Source organism: Mauremys reevesii, linkage group 27 (genome assembly GCF_016161935.1).
Source record: "Mauremys reevesii isolate NIE-2019 linkage group 27, ASM1616193v1, whole genome shotgun sequence".
NCBI classification, from domain to species: Eukaryota; Metazoa; Chordata; order Testudines; family Geoemydidae; genus Mauremys; species Mauremys reevesii.
In genome coordinates, this window is record NC_052649.1 from 7,621,104 (window position 1) to 7,637,219 (window position 16,116).

General features: G+C 41.7%; 1 protein-coding gene across 1 annotated transcript; it reads right to left on the bottom strand.

Annotated features, from left to right (window-relative positions):
* Window positions 1–7,225: 7,225 nt before the first annotated feature.
* LOC120392140 (keratin, type I cytoskeletal 15-like) lies at window positions 7,226–14,189 on the bottom strand. The gene is made up of 8 exons (XM_039516684.1): window positions 13,469–14,189; window positions 12,455–12,537; window positions 11,088–11,244; window positions 10,019–10,180; window positions 9,599–9,724; window positions 9,262–9,482; window positions 8,214–8,239; window positions 7,226–7,645 (listed from the first exon to the last, which is right to left on the bottom strand). The coding sequence occupies exons 1-8, from the start codon at window positions 14,069–14,071 to the stop codon at window positions 7,551–7,553; spliced, it is 1,473 nt and encodes a 490-aa protein (XP_039372618.1). The 5' UTR covers window positions 14,072–14,189; the 3' UTR covers window positions 7,226–7,550.
* Between the last annotated feature and the right edge of the window lie 1,927 nt (window positions 14,190–16,116).

Below are 16,116 nucleotides of genomic sequence, written 5' to 3' on the forward strand. Positions count from 1 at the left end.
TCAGTCTGGATATGCAAGGGGAGGTTCTATAGCTATTTACAGAAACTAACATTTGGACCCTTGCCTCTTATGTCTTGTGAAATCTAGCTGGAAACACAAGAATTAGTAAGAGAACTACGAGTAACTAGGGAAGTGGAAGTAGGGAAGTAGCTAAGCCGTGCTTCACTGTTCCAACGACCCGACACGGGTGGTAAGAAGGAACTGAAGGGCCGTTGGGTTGGCAGGGGTATATATCCAGCGCCATGGCGGTGCCACTCTAGGGGGCGACCCAGCCGACCCACCGAGTGTTGCTAGGGTAAAAATCTTCCGCCGAGTGCGCACACCTAATTGGAATGGATATGAGCAACACATCTCGAAGAACAACAGTTACAAAGGTGAGTAACCGTCTTCTTTCGTGGGCGAATACCCACTTCGTCAGATGCATGAAAAGAAAGCAACAAAGAATATATAGTAAAACATTAAATCCAGAAAAATCTCAATTTTGACAAGTTAGATCCCTTTTCTTTTATATGTGTAAAGTAAAAAATAATATAGGGCAATCAGACAATGTCATTGTGTGAAGTCTTGAAAGGCAAGGGGATTTTCCTTTGGAATAGTTCACCTCGTCATTCAGGATAAATAGTTTTCTTTTTGCTGAGCCCAGTTACAAATGGTCCTTGAGCACCACCAACAGCACACAATTGGATCCCCCTGTTAGGGGAAGGGGCAAAGAAAGGAGAGGGGAAATCTATGGGAGAATCAGAGATGGAATTATGCAACTGGGGAAAATGGAGTGCGAAACACTATGAAACAATCGGCAATTGGAGACAGCAACTTCATCAGAAGGGTATGTGCTTTAGATAATTAAATGCCGCTTTCAGTTGATCCTTCATGCAACCATAAAACAATTCTTGAGAAAGCCTGAAAGATTTCCTAATAGGTACAGAAGATAAGCACTGGAATGGAAAGCTTCTTAATAAAGTATTATTCAAGACTTTCCACTTTTAAAATATACTTTCATGTCCTGTGAGTTTCAGGTACTGTGGATGGGTACTTACTGCCAATAGGTTCGTATAGATGCACCTGGCTTAACCAGCAATCATTTGTGGTATACATAACTTGCAGTCCCCTCCTACCAGCAGCCTGCGGTAAGCACTGATCTCACAATCCAGCTGATTCTTGGCAGGGACCTTATTTTATACCTGTGTGAAACACCTTTGCATGCTGTTGGCACTATATAAATAGAAAAGTAATAATATTAATTAATATTAATTGATCCTCTTGTATGTGATTTAGAATTTGGACTGTTATAAGACCTTCTGTGTACTAGGTACACTTAAGAAAATGTTGAAAGAATGAAAGAGAAACTGGTTAGATACATTAAAAAAGTGAGAGGGAACCTTGGAGGGGAACACATCTTCACACTTTTTAAAACTTTTTTTTCAACTGGAAAAATGTATATGTGGGTTGGGGGTGAGGGAAGGGCACTAAGAAAGAGAGGGAAAAGTAGTACTTCCATTGGGGAAAAAAGGGAAAGAGTTTAAAAGAGGGGCCGGGAGAGAAGTGGGAAACCCACAAAATCAAAAGTTGAAACATTTATCCTTTAAAGAACAACATTTTTAAAATTTGATTTTGTTGTTCAAATTAAAATTTAAAATGAATTGAACATATCAGTTTTATATTTGAATTTTCCATAAAAATTACAATTTTTGAAAAAATAATTCCTTCAAAATGTTCTTGTGAGGAGAAACCCTGTTTTTCCATCAACTTTAGCATGCAGTGACTCTGGAAACAAATGAAACATTCAGAGTGAGCACAGCCATAGATGTTAGAACTTACTGTATTGAGGGAAAGTTATGCAATACACCAGATTTCTCTCTTATTCTTTATGAAAACTACCTGGTGATCACTGTCTTCCACACAGACAATCCACATCAGATGAGTATATGGGACTTCGGTTCACCCTTATCCAAAGGACTACTCCTCTAACAGTACAGTACCCTGTAATGTTGTACCGCATGGTCAGTATTTGTTATGAGCCCAGCCCTGATGTGGGTCAGTTGAAAAGGCAGTTGCTGAAATGCACTCTCTTGTTCTGGGAGCAGCTATCTGTGCGCCCTCGTGTATTTCTTTGATATGAGTAAATCTTCATCATTTTATCTTGATACAGTCCACTGGGTGCACGGAAGACCAGATTGTCACTGACTCTTGTGTTATGGCTGAAGAATCAGAGTGGAAAAGTACAAGTACAGTTATATGTCTCATGGAGGGACCAGCCACATCTGCAGTGCCTGTGCTGTCTTGAGGGAGGGGATTGCTTCCTGCTAGTGTCCCTTGGATCTGATAATCTAACCCAAAAATGGCAGGAAAAAGTCAGAATCATTCCTCCTTATCCCCAAGCTGGCCAGCAGGGTTGGTTGGTCTGGAAGGTGAGTTCATGCAGTACCCTTCTTAAGGCATAAAAGATGGTACAGTGACTCACTGCCACCCATATTGGGCAATGAGATTCTCACATTCTGATCTAGAGTCAGTCACAGATTGACCAAAATGCCAAACAATAATGAACAAATACAACCGGTTAAGAAACATTTCTTGTTACTGAAATATATCTTACTGATATTTATCAGATGTTTATTTTTCTTGCAATGAGAAAATATATTTCTTGTATCATACTTTGAAAAGGAAATTGTATAAATTTAATTGCTAAATTTAGAGTTTATTTTGCTTTGGAATTTTGAAGTGTTGGCTTTAGTTTTTATTAGTGTTCACATTACGGTATTGTCTGGAGCCCCCAGTTGGGCCCTATGTGAAATCAAATAAACTATTTCCTAATTTGTGTGTATTCAGTGAACAAAACAAACACACAGAAAGGAATGAATAGCAACGGTAACTAAGTTTTGCTGTGCCAAAGAAATGAAAATTCACAAGGCAGCTTTAGACTGCCTTAGGCACTGAAACAGAATTAGAGACAGGAAATGCAATACAAGTGGCAACAAAAAAGCAGGAGAGTATGTTGAAATGGTAAGACGTTCAGCACCTTCAAGAGAATAGGACTGAGATTCGTAAAGCCAACTAGGGGATTTAGACACCCATTCCCATTAACTTCCCTTGGAAGTGTGCATCCAAAGCCAAGAGGTGGCTAGGAAAATCTTAGCCGAGGCTCTTCATGGTAAGTCTTGAGTATAGTGTATTTTCTCTACTACCGTTCTGTGTCTTTGTCCTGATGCCTTAAATCAGTGTTTCTGCTGCTGAGGATTTTCAAATCTGACAGATTTTAGTGGTGACCCAGGTTACTGATGAACAGGGACTGCAGCCTGATGCACAGGCTGGTGCACTGACTAGGCCTCAACTGGAGTATTGTGTCCAGTTCTGGGCACCACATTTCAGGATGGATGTGGACAAATTGGAGAGAGTCTAGAGAAGAACAACAAAAATGAGTAAAGGTCTAGAAAACATGACCTATGAGGGAAGATTGGAAAAAAATGGGTTTGTTTAGTCTGGAAAAGAGAAGACTGAGAGGGGACATAAGTTTTCAAGTATGTAAAAGGTTGTTACAAGGAGGAGGAAGAAAAATTATTTTTCTTAACCTCCGAGGATAGGACAAGAAGCAATAGGCTTAAATTGCAGCAAGGGAGGTTTAAGTTGGACATTAGGAAAAATGTCCTAACTGTCAGGATGATAAAGCACTGGAATACATTGCCTAGGGAGTTTGTGGAATTTCCATCATTGGGGATTTTTAAGATCAGGTTAGACAACACCTGTCAGGAATGGTCTAGATAATTAGTCCTGCCACGAGTGCAGGGGACTGGACTAGATGACCTCTCGAGGTCCCTTCCAGTTCTATGATTCTATAATTCCTTGCAAATCTTGAGGGAGCCAAAAGATGGAATAAGGCCCTGAAGCTGAAACAAAAGATGTTGCACGACATCCCTGTTAGTGTGACGAAAATTTTGCTCAGTCACACTAACAGGGATGTGGGCTGAGACTCATACACAAATGAAGACTTTGCATTTTAAGGATTACCCTCGTTCAACTATATGATGTTTGAGCCAACAGTGACATGAAGGAAACCATCACCAGAGTAGTGAGGCAGCATAGCCAGTTGAAAACTGAGCTTATGTGACTGGGTCATGGTAAAACAGATAGGGAATGACAAGAAGCTGGGTACACTCTAGTTGATCAAACCCATTTAACAATTAATACTGCTGCACTGCTGCAGTCTTACGCACCAGAAGAAGATGGAGACAGATTTCTCATAGCTGTTGACTAAGGTGGAGAAAGCTGTACAGAAGTCCTGGAATATTGAGAGGCAATAGCTGAGAAGCAAAAATGAAAAGTCATTGATATGCCCTATGAGAGAACGTGAGAGCCATAAATATATTCTCAAAGAACCATGAAAAAGAACTGACAAATAAATATAGGGGTATGTCAGCCAGGTGGATGCAAAGATAAAGTTGCAGTGGGGGATGTCTAGGTTGGATAGTAGGAAACACTATTTCACTAGGAGGGTGGTGAAGCACTGGAATGGGTTCCCTAGGGAGGTGGTGGAATCTCCTTCCTTAGGAGTTTTTCAAGGCCTGGCTTGACAAAGCCCTGGCTGGGATGATTTCAGGGGCGGCTCTAGGCACCAGCAAAACAAGCTGGTGCCTAGGGCGGCCAAATCTAGGGGGCGGCAGGCTGGGCCGGCGGACCTGCCGCAGTCATGCCTGCGGGAGGTCCACCGGAGCCCCGGGACGACTGGACCTGCCGCAGGCATGACTGCGGAGGGGGCGCTCGTCCCGCGGCTCGGCTGGACCTCCCGCAGGCATGACTGCGGCAGCTCAAGCGGAGCCGCGGGATCCGCGAACCGTCCGCAGCCGCAGGAGGTCCAGCCGAGCCACGCGGGACCAGCGGACCCTCTGCAGTCATGCCCGCGGGAGGTCCGCTGCTCCCGCGGCTCCGGGGCGCCTCCCGCGCATGACTGCTTGGGGCGGCCAAAACGGTAGAGCTGCCCCTGGATGATTTAGTTGGGAATTGGTCCTGCTTTGAGCAGGGGGTTGGACTAGACACCTCCTGAGGTCCCTTCCAACCCTGAGATTCTATGAAAAAAGACTTGGAACAAACCAGTCTTGCAAAAATACAAAACTAAACCTAAAAGTAGAACGAGGTCAATGGAAGAACGTGAATGAATTGCACCAAAACAGATACAATTAGTATGGTGCTCGCCTTGGCAATGGAAAATGAATGTTGCTGAAAATACTGAGAACTGCAGAAGCACACTCAGATTTCCTAAAGAAAATAAAAGTTGTTCAAAAGATACATTGTGTTCTAAAAGCAGCTAGAATAAAGGCCACTGGGGTCAGAAACAATTAAATTGAGTCTGCTTTTACCAAGCAAAGAAAATACCATGGTTAGAGGGCAAAATTAGATTTGATTCCTTTACTATCTTATGCTTTATTGGAAAATACCTAGAAAATAAATGGTGCTGTAGTGGTGGAACATCAAATCTATACACAAGTGCATGGCCAGCCCAATAAGAGGTGAGAACACTGAATACTATACAAGTTAAATGATGGAAAGGGGATGGGGAGAGAGCAAAGAGGAGAGAGATGCACTGTGCTGTTGAAATATATTAACTTGAAAAATTGTATATGTTTCTGAGTGTCCAGGATTTAATGGTGTACCTTCTGTATGATTGTTTGGACTGGTCCCTCACTGTGGGCTGGCAGGGGCTAATAGCATTTTGATTGCAGTGTGATCAGGTCCTGTGGGAGGGAATGCTGTTACTTTATATCAATCCTTCTGGTTGATTGATAGCATTGAGGGGTTTACTGTTGACGCTTTGGAGGAGTTGTAAACAAGGAGACAAATGGGAAAATATTTTTTCAGCTAAGCTAATGGGGATTTCCCATTGCAGTACCTTACTGTTGCATCGGGTGTGGTAGGACACGGCCCAGGGCAAGAGGTGCAGGAGATGGGTCTAACATATGCCATCCCATGCTATCACACTTTCAGAGCCCTGGGCTGGGATCCAGCAGAGCAGGAGGTCCTGGATCCCCCTAACAACCTCAAATTCCCCTACGCCTAGCCCTAGGATAGGCGGGATTAGGGGATTATCAGCAAAGAAGCTGACCCAACTGAACACCATTCAGGGAGCTCAGAACACATTGAACTAAAAGGGAGACTGGAGCAGCAGGCTCTCACTGATTGAACAGCCAGCCCTGCTACACAGTCCTTCAGTCCTTGTATAATTAGGACTCCATTGTCCCACTGTTCTCGGTCAGAGTACTGTTTATTAATCTGTCCCATAAATGGGAATATGCAGAGGACAATCAAAGGAGAAATGGAGATTACTTACCTGTAACCGAGGTTCTTCGAGGTAGACTCTGCATAGTCACAGACCCCACCCGCCTTTCTCCACTACCTCAGAGTCCTACTTTCCTATTTCAACGCTCCAAATGACATTATAGGGAAAAGGAACTTCCTGGTCTAAAAGGACATGTCCGTTTCTCCTTTTCAGGAAGTAATGAAGACTCCATATGAAAAGGTGCTAAGCAGGGCTTCAGCTGTTTGGAGGTGGTTATTATATTTGTCCTATTGTGTCCCTAGTAAGCCATGGCATAAATGTTTAGTTCTTTAAATCTTTCCTCTTAAATCAGTCTGTCCAGTTCCTTGATCGTTTTTTTCTTATTCTTTCCTAAATCCTTCCAGTTTCTGGATATCGTTCCTCCACTGAACTGGTGCCTAAAGGTATATCCCAGGTGCAATCTCAATATTACAGGTATAAGCACTGGATATCAAGGGACTATTGCCTTCTTGCACCATGACCTAGTGCCTGTATGTATGCAGCCCCAAATCATACTGACATTTTGCTTCCAAATCACATGATAAGCGCATGTCTAGCTTGCTCTCCTCTATCATCCGTCTCTGTAAGCATTACTGCTTTCCAGGGTTCCCCCTCACCTTCACTACCTGTATTTTAGATGATTTTCCCCAGATGTATTAAATGTAGCCTAATTTTGTTTTATTTCTGCCAATGTATTATTAGGAGTAGTGTTGGGAACTTAATAGTATATAGAATTATTCATATCTCAGTTACTCCAAAAGCTGTTCAGAATTAGAGACAATTGCAGGCAGGTGTATGATGATGGTAATTTGGTTTGGATTGTCCTGGACACGTGACATGGGTGCCACACCTAACACACAAAACCATGTTGCTGATTATGAAAAATTTTTAAACAAAAACTCAACATACATTTATTTCGAGCCAGGAGAGAAATTTTATTATCCAGACTCATACAATACAGTAAAGCTGCTGCTATGCAGTAAAATGAGCCCTTCACCTCAGGATTTAAGAACAGATAGTCAGTGTAAAAGACAGAGAGGAAATTATAAGAAAGACACCAAGCTGTGTGCACTGTTGGATTACACTGTTATGACTATATAATTATCATTTCCGTTAGCATTTTCTAGTGTGCGTATTGAACAGATTCCTTGTTACTCTGTTGGCAGGTATTTCATGATTCCCCTCTCAGATGCCTCCTGTCGTTAGAGCTGGTACAATACAGGTGGTCTCATGCTGGTGAAGGGAATCAGTATTTCCTTTCCTGGGTCGAAATTACTTTTCCATCTACTGAATCTTCCACACTGATGCGAACCTTACCACTGCTGCTGCTGCTAAAGGATGCTGTGATGAAGAGAAAGGGAAACAGTAATTACAACTGGGGAAATAAATATACATTCATAGAACACTGAAGAATCCTGTTTTTCTCCCACTAGAAGCTTCCTTCACTTATCATACACACAGCCCTGTCTCTTCTCACGACATTAGACTGTCACAGTCTTGAAATATGAGGATCATGAGATCTAAGTAAAGCTTACGTAATTTCCATATGAAAATTACATATCAAAATTGGCAGTACCTTACTGTTGGTATGACTCAGCAGAAGCCGATCAAGGGACAACCCGCTCTCCATAATTATTTAGGTTTCAGAGGTATGAGTACAAGTGATCAGGTGCCTACCAGTTTGCTAGACCAGGGATAAAATAATTTTGGTCCTAAAAAAGCTGTGGGGGCTATGGAGACTGTATGATCAATCTTTGGGGGGAGAAATGGAGATACTGTCTGTAATCCCTCTAGTCAATAGAGGGTGGGCTTGTTCAGTTCTATTTTGCCATAAGGATGGTGATTGCATCCACCAACCTCACTACTAAATGTATTTTATTTCCCCTCTTTATTTCAAAATCCTCCTTACCATCCTTAGAGCTCCATCCCGACAGCCTGTGGAAGAGAAGAGATATGGGATTAAACTAATGAGTCCCACTGCAACTGTGCACTGTGCAGCAGATTCAATCCTACTGATATAGTCTGACCACTGAACGGCCTCTAAGTTGGAACATGCAAATTTTGTGTACAAAAGATCAACTGTGAAAAACTGCAGATGCAAAATGGAGACTCTTTTGAAAATGTGGCCCTTAAATGACCATTCAGTAGTTACAATGTTTTGGTTGTTATTGATCTTATTGCTTATCCTTTTTTGATAATTCTGAAGGTCCAGTAACAGTAAAGAACGTGAACAGCAGTCAGTACAGCTGTAGCTCTTTAGATTCCTATTCCCATTCTTGACATTTCTACATTTTTACTTCTCTTAAAATTTCATTATTTAAAAAAATAAAAACTAAGAGCTGATTCCCCCCTCAAAAGTAGTGCTTCAGTGCACCCACAAATGTCCGACTAGCATTAATGCCAGTTCTGTTTGTGGATCAGAGTCCCCAACAAGTGAAAAGTTTATTTAAGAAGTGTTCTACACACTGGAAACATGAGGAAATAACTTAGAATTACGCTGAATAACAGTGCATATTTTCATCGTTCTATAGAGGAAGCAGGGGTGTGACATTTACATGAGTAGTGAGAAGAGACTTTAATAGATGGTTCTATACTTATGGCAATGATTCCCATGCAGCAAGAAACGTGCAGGACCTTTATCTATTGCTCATCTTATAGCTCATCTTAGTTAATATGAGTGCATTCCCCCCACTTGCATCATTGAAGTTTTCATTATCAGCTCATTTGCCTTTGAAGATGGACTTGCATTTTGGCAGCCTTTGGGGTTTTCCTGGACACCTATTGACAGCCCAGTACCCAGTCAGTACAATTCAGAAATCTGCAGTAGCCCTGGTTGTAATGAGGCTCAAGTCCACCTAATTTCAGGGCAGATTCCACACATTACTGTTATAACATATGCCATGTTAACAAGACTATGTAATTGCCATTAGGGTTTTCTTTTGGACATAGTTACATACTGGGAGTCCTGGCCTTCCAACAGACGGCGGTAAGTGGCAATCTCCTGCTCTAATCTGGTTTTGATGTCCAGGAGCATCCTGTACTCTTGGTTCTGCCGTTCCATGTCACATCGAAGCTCCGACAGTTGCTCCTCAATGCTGGTGATCATGGCCTGAAGTTGTGCTAGCTGTGCACAGTATCTTCCCTCTGTTTCTGCCAAGTTGGCTTCCAACCCAGCTTTCTAATATAAGACAGTTAAAGTGGGTTATCATGCAGATTCATTCCGTAGTAGAGCAAGAGATCAAAGGGAGGCATGTGCTAATAGTGACTTATTGTGTGCATGGAACAGCCACATACCATGCTCAGCTGGGATTGGAGTTCTATCTCCAGGCCCTGCAACGTGCGTCTCAGTTCTGTAATCTCGCTCTTGCTGGTATGTATCTGTTCAGTACTGGTGGCTACTTCACGGTTCAGCTCCTCAGTCTGGTAGAAAAACAAATACAGTAAAAATCAAATGCAAATTGGATTACCAAATGTTTTATTTCCCAAAAGGAAAGTACCATTCTAATCACTGTCGTAGTGCTGCTTGCTTTGGATCTCATTCTAAGCAATGGTCCAATGGTGAAAAGAGGATGAATGTTTAAAATCTTGGTAGGTGTATCAGGACTCTTACCTAATGCAGAAACTGATCAGCAAATGCAGGAGTGTTGCAAAGAAATTGGGGCCATTGATGAGCAGCTAATGCATCAATTTTTTTGTTCATTGGGATAGCCATACCTGTTTATAGAACCAGGCCTCAGCATCTCGACGGTTCTTATCAGCCAGTATTTCATATTGCTCTCTCATCTCAGCCAGGATACTGGTGAGATCAACCCCAGGAGCAGCATCCATCTCTACGCTGACCTTTCCACCCAGCTGATTGCTGTATTCTTTCATTTCCTACAGAGACAGAAGGACACAAAAGAGATTATACTTTCTTCCCTTGTACACTTTCTGCCCTCAGCAATCTATATAACTTAATTGGGAAACGTGTGGTTTGAGTTATGGTTATTACATACCTCACTGCCTGCTACCCTTAATTCCCCATTTCATTTTAAATGGGCCCCTACAGCATGTGTAAATCCCTTACACTTAACAATCCGTCCCAATTTGTAATTAGCTCAGACACTATGATTTCCTTCCCCAGACTTGAAGATGAGCTCTGAGAAGCTCGAAAGCTTGTGCCTTTCTCCAGCAGAATTTGGTCCAAGAAAAGATATTACCTCACTACCTTGATACAGGTTGCAACATCCTCTGTTAAATTAGAAGTTTTTATTTTCTTTCCTTATATAGAATTTAACTTTAGTATGTATAATTTCTGTTGCATGTATTATAACTTTAATATCTTAACTCATGGGTTCTTTAGCAGTTCCTTTTCATAAAGAAATTTATTCAGACACTGAATTTTTGTTTGCATATGTGGTTGGAGCTGAAATTTTTAAATGAAATATCTTGATTACTGTGGATTGATGTTTATCTATGTATGTGATCTTTTTTTAAATAAAATATCTGGAAAAGTCATATTTTGTTTCTAAATGAATGGGAACATTTCATGTAACAAATGTTGTCTATGGAGTAATTAAAAAATTTCTGATCGCATGCTCATGCATGTCAAAGCAGGTACACAACTCACATCTTTAACACAGTTTGGAATCAGAGGGATGTTAGCCTGAGGATTTGTTTTTAAGGTTAAAGATATTTTATAAGTCATCCAGTTGTGAAACTATCATTCCTTGGGGTATTTTTTAATCCCAAACTGAATTCTAAATGTGGATGGTTCTCCCCACTCCATGTTTAAAGCACTCACTTCCTCATGGTTCTTCTTGAGGAAAGCCAACTCTTCCTTCAGGTTTTCAATCTGCATCTCCAGATCAGCTCTGGACAGAGTCAGCTCATCCAAGACTCTACGCAGGCCATTGATATCAGCCTCAACACTCTGGCGAAGGAACAACTCATTCTCATATCTGCAATTTTAAAAAAAGAAACAGACATTTGAAAACACATGGCTTTGTAGCCTATGTAATTATAAAAACAGGGAATCTTATGCCTGTTGTGTCAGAGAGGAACAGGACAACAGAAAGTCAGAAGAGAGACCAAAAATAGTAAGCTAGAATGTTTGTTCCAATTTTAAAGTATGCTAAGCAAAATTTGTGATAGCCATCTTGGTCCTTTGTTGACATTTGACACCATCATACCACCAAATAAATTGGCATTTTTGGCAATCCCAAGATGCCAGCACCTAATTACAACAGTGATACAGTGATTAGTACTATAAGACAGACTGACAGACAGATCAGCATTTCGGTGCAATGCCAGAACTGTATGTGGGAACTTACAAAATGTCCACCTACTGGGTTATCAGGCTGGTGCTCATAAGCAGTAAGAAAATCACTATATTTAAAGAGGAAAACTTGAAAATAACAAATGTATTTGGACTTGAACTAGATTTCTGAAGTACAGATAAATATGAGCTTTATGGGTTTGTATAACTAGAGGGGGATATTAACATCTATAAAAAAAATAATGGACAATCCAGTTTTAGTGCCCTGTCAGTTATGAAGAAAGGTCTATGCTGTTAGCTTTGCCCAGGCCACTACAGGAGAAAATATAATCCCAGAGCGACTTCACTGTAAGAGAAAGTAGTTGGTGGAATCTTGGTATCTTGACAGCAGTGCCTTGAAGATAAGCTCATTTCAACAGCGTCCCTGAATGTCACTAAACAGTCACTCTTTGGCTGTCCTCTCCTAATGCCTACATCCTCTGAGAGAGAATGAGTACAAGAAAGAGATTATCCCCCACCCCATCCTATCATGCCACTTCTAGCTGAAAGCAAATTCAGACGCTTTCTCATTTTAATATCTTTAAGTGATATTTTTTTCAGTGAGAATGAACTGTACCAAAAGTTAATAACGGTACAGAAAGCTAAGACGTGAGGTATAACAAAACAGGAAAACATCTTGATTGGCTTGGTGTCATTGCTGATAACGTTTCTTCTCCCATTTCTTCCTTTAGCACATCTATTCTTTTGCCAGGATTTTCTCTTGTAAATTATAAGGGAGAAAATTCCATCCCTAAACTTGTGAGCAGCGGTTGGGAATCCATACTCTCTGCTACTATGATGAGATATTCAGCTTCAGAAATATTCATTTGAGACAGAGAGCAAAATTAACTTACTTCAGTCTGAAATCATCTGCAGCCAGCCTAGCATTGTCAATCTCCAAAATGACTCTGGAATTGTCAATAGTAGCTGCAAGAATCTGGCAATTGGGAGACAGAAAAAAGATTCCTGTGAATAATGGTGAAAAGTGACTGTACAGGGATGGGCAAACTTTTTGGCCTGAGAGCCACATCTGGGGATGGAAATTGTATGGTGGGTCATGAATACTCACAAAATTGGGGAGGGAGTGAAGGCTCCGTCTGGGGGTGTGGGCTCTGGGGTGGGGCCAGAAATGAGGAATTCAGGGTGTGGGAGGGGGCTCCAGGCTGGGGCAGAGGGTTGGGATGCGGGAGAGGATGAGGGCTCCGGCTGAAGGTGCGGGCTCTGGGGTGGGGCCAGGGATGAGGGGTTTGGGATGCAGGAAGGGGCTGTGGGCTGTGGGTGGAGCAGAGGGGTTCGAAGTATGAGAGGGGGCTCTGGGCTGAGTCAGGGGGTTAGGGGGTGGGAGGGGTTAGATAGTTGTAGATAGTAGATAGCTACTGAGACATGTAAAGCAGTAAAGAAGGGAGAAGGATTGGATCTGGGTGAGAAATCATTAATCAAAACACGATTTAGGGATTCCAAAAAACCACATTTCATTATATCACCCTTACCCCACACCATACTATTCGTAGCTTATACATGGAAAAATAAAAAAAAGCTAAACACTATTCATATTCTAAACATGGACCCGGGAGCTGAGTGGATAAACTTTAATGTATTGTGTCACGTTTTGTTACCATCTTAGAGCTTTCAATTAACATAAAAAAAAAGCCTCCGTTTTCAGTGTGAGACTTTTATTTCAATACAATAAACAGCAGTAGCTGTTCCCTTCTTTTCTGCTGGAGTGTTTTTATCTGCAACACATTTACTTTTTTGGAAAGAAATTATGACTTTGTAATTCTTTCTAATTGGTTTAAAAAGTTGGAATGTGAAATTCACTAATAACAACAAATTGCTATAACAATCCCTTCTAAATATGAATGACATACCTTGTCTCGGAGTTCATCAATTATCTTGTAATAAGGACTGTAGTCACGGTCTGGACTAGTGGGGCCTTGGTTCTTATACCAGTCTCGGATTTTGATCTCTAGATCAGAATTTGCTTGCTCCAGAGCTCGCACCTTGTCCAGATAGGATGCCAGACGATCGTTCAGGTTCTGCATAGTTATCTTTTCGTTTCCAGATAGGAGGCCTCCATCACCACCACCCAAGCCACCACCAAAGTCATAAACACCACCAAAGCCGCCACCAGCACCTCCTCCAAAGCCGCCACCAGCACCTCCTCCAAAGCAAGCACCAGCATCTCCTCCAAAGCCAGAATAAAAGCCACTACTTCCTCCATAGCCCCCACCCAAGCCAGAACCATATCCAGCCCCATAGCTACTCCCCAAGCCACCACCATATCCACTTCCAGAGGAGACGTACTTAGTGGAAGAGACAGAAACACCTCTGCCACCAGATCCTCCATGGATACTTGGGGCTCTGTAGGATCCTCCCATTCGGACTGAAGAAACACGAGAGGAGCCACCGCCCCCACTCCCCAGGCCACCACCATAGTTAGAAGAGGCGCTCTGCATAAAGGAAGTAGCCATGGCAGCAGCACTGAAGGATCTGGTGTCAGTTACTCAGCTTGGCCTAGGAGAAGAGAGTAAGTCTTTGCACTGTAGTGGTGCTCCATTTATACCAACCACGGTGGGTGTTATATGACAAACCCACTCTCCAACCCTCCCCCAAAAGATCTCCACCCTTAAGGATGGTGCCAAGTTATAATAATTTTGCTTACTAACACAGCTGGCTGTACATCCCGCAGCTGGCTGTACATCCCGAGGAGTGGGACTTTTTTTCTTCAGTTAAACAAAAGGTATGATTCAGGATGAATGCATGTTGGTTTTTTTCTTGAGGCTACAGTTCTGACACTTGGATTATGTTTTACTTTTTTTTTTACATTCAAGAAAAGAAAAACCAAGTGAGTTTGACCACACCCAATTTATGCATTAACGAAAACTGCTGTAGTCGCTTTAAGAAAAAAGTCTTCCACAAAAGTGAAGTTTGTTTTATATGAAATTCCACAGTCATTTAAAATGCATCTTTAGCGGCTTATCCATTGCTGCTGCTTGTCCTCCCACCCCTTTTGAAAAAATAAATCAATCATGGTTTGTTTCCATCAAGGCTTTGGAATCAGCTACTTTTTTATTTCTATTCTTTGCTCAGAATCATCCTTAAGGGTTTGGAACTTCAATGTTTAAGACATAAAACACATAATCCTGCTGGTGTGTGAATCTCAAATGAACAGTGATCAATGACCAGGAGACAGTATTCATAGTTATTAAAATAACTGAATAATTATTGGGAGGTAACAGTCAAGAGAAAACAGAAGAACGGGGATGATACGAGATGAGTGAAAAGTAATTAAAAGGCTGCTGCAAAGAAGAGGTGGCAGAGCTTCCCGCTGCTAACTATTGTGAAGGCTAAACATACTGGATAGAACATTACACAGAAACGTTTCAGTCAGATAGAAGTTAACGTTTTCATGGTGATATCCACTTGGAAATTGAACACATTTCTGAAAATGAAGGTGCAATCAATATCAAATTGTTATGGTAAAAATCACAGCCTGAGGAGAACCTATCAGAAATTATCTTAAGATATTAGTCCTGCATTAAAAGCAGGGGAGTAAACTATGTGTCCCTTTCAGTCCTAACAATTCTCTGATGAAATTCCACACCACAGATCAATCATCTGTTAGTGTAATTGTGCAACGTGAGCTGGATGCTGTTAAGAAACATCTTTATTTCCTCTGTGGACAGGATGAGACTGAACTTGTGAGATTTCTGATGCAAGTGTTATTTGTTCTATCCTGCTAGAGTTGTGTGTGTGTCTATGTGTGTGTGTGAGAGAGAAAGAGAGAGAATGGAAACAAAGTAGCATTGCTCTTAAAACCCCTTTCCCCTCCGCCCCTGCATCCCTTTTGCGGCGCTTGAATGACAGTTTCCAAGGAGATTGATTTTTGGAGGAAAGCAGTGTTTTTTATTGGGGACTGGGGGTTAGCATGAGGAGTAGTAGGGCATCCTACAAGTCAGAATTGTAAGTTTAGGGAGCTGGAAATGCTGCTGGTCAGGACTTACTGTCATTGGCAGTGATGTATACGGAGCCAAGTACCGGAAGCAGAGGTTGTACTGTAGGACCTGATGTGTATTGACAGGGAGAAATTTTTCCTGCCCTTCACTTCATAAGCACCAAATGTACATTAAAATCAAACATTTAAAGAAGAACAACAAATGTTATGTGTTTGCTGGCAACATCAATAAAAGAGGTTTCTAGCCATCACAGCTGCCCAATTGGATAAAGATAAATACATTGGAAAATGGGATGGGAGGTTTCACATTAACTCTCCTCAGTATCAAGGTTTTTGTGAGGTTGCATAGTTGACATTTGAATGGAGCACTAGAGATGCATCACCAGAAAGACATGGCACTGGGAACCAAGAACGATATCAACTGCCCGTCTTTGATCCACACCTTAACCATCTGCTTATGATACTGCCTCTCACACTCTGTTTTCTCACCTTTCCTACTCTAGAGAAGAGGCAGTATATTTCCAAATTTTGATAGCATGTTTCAAACTGACCTTGGAATTA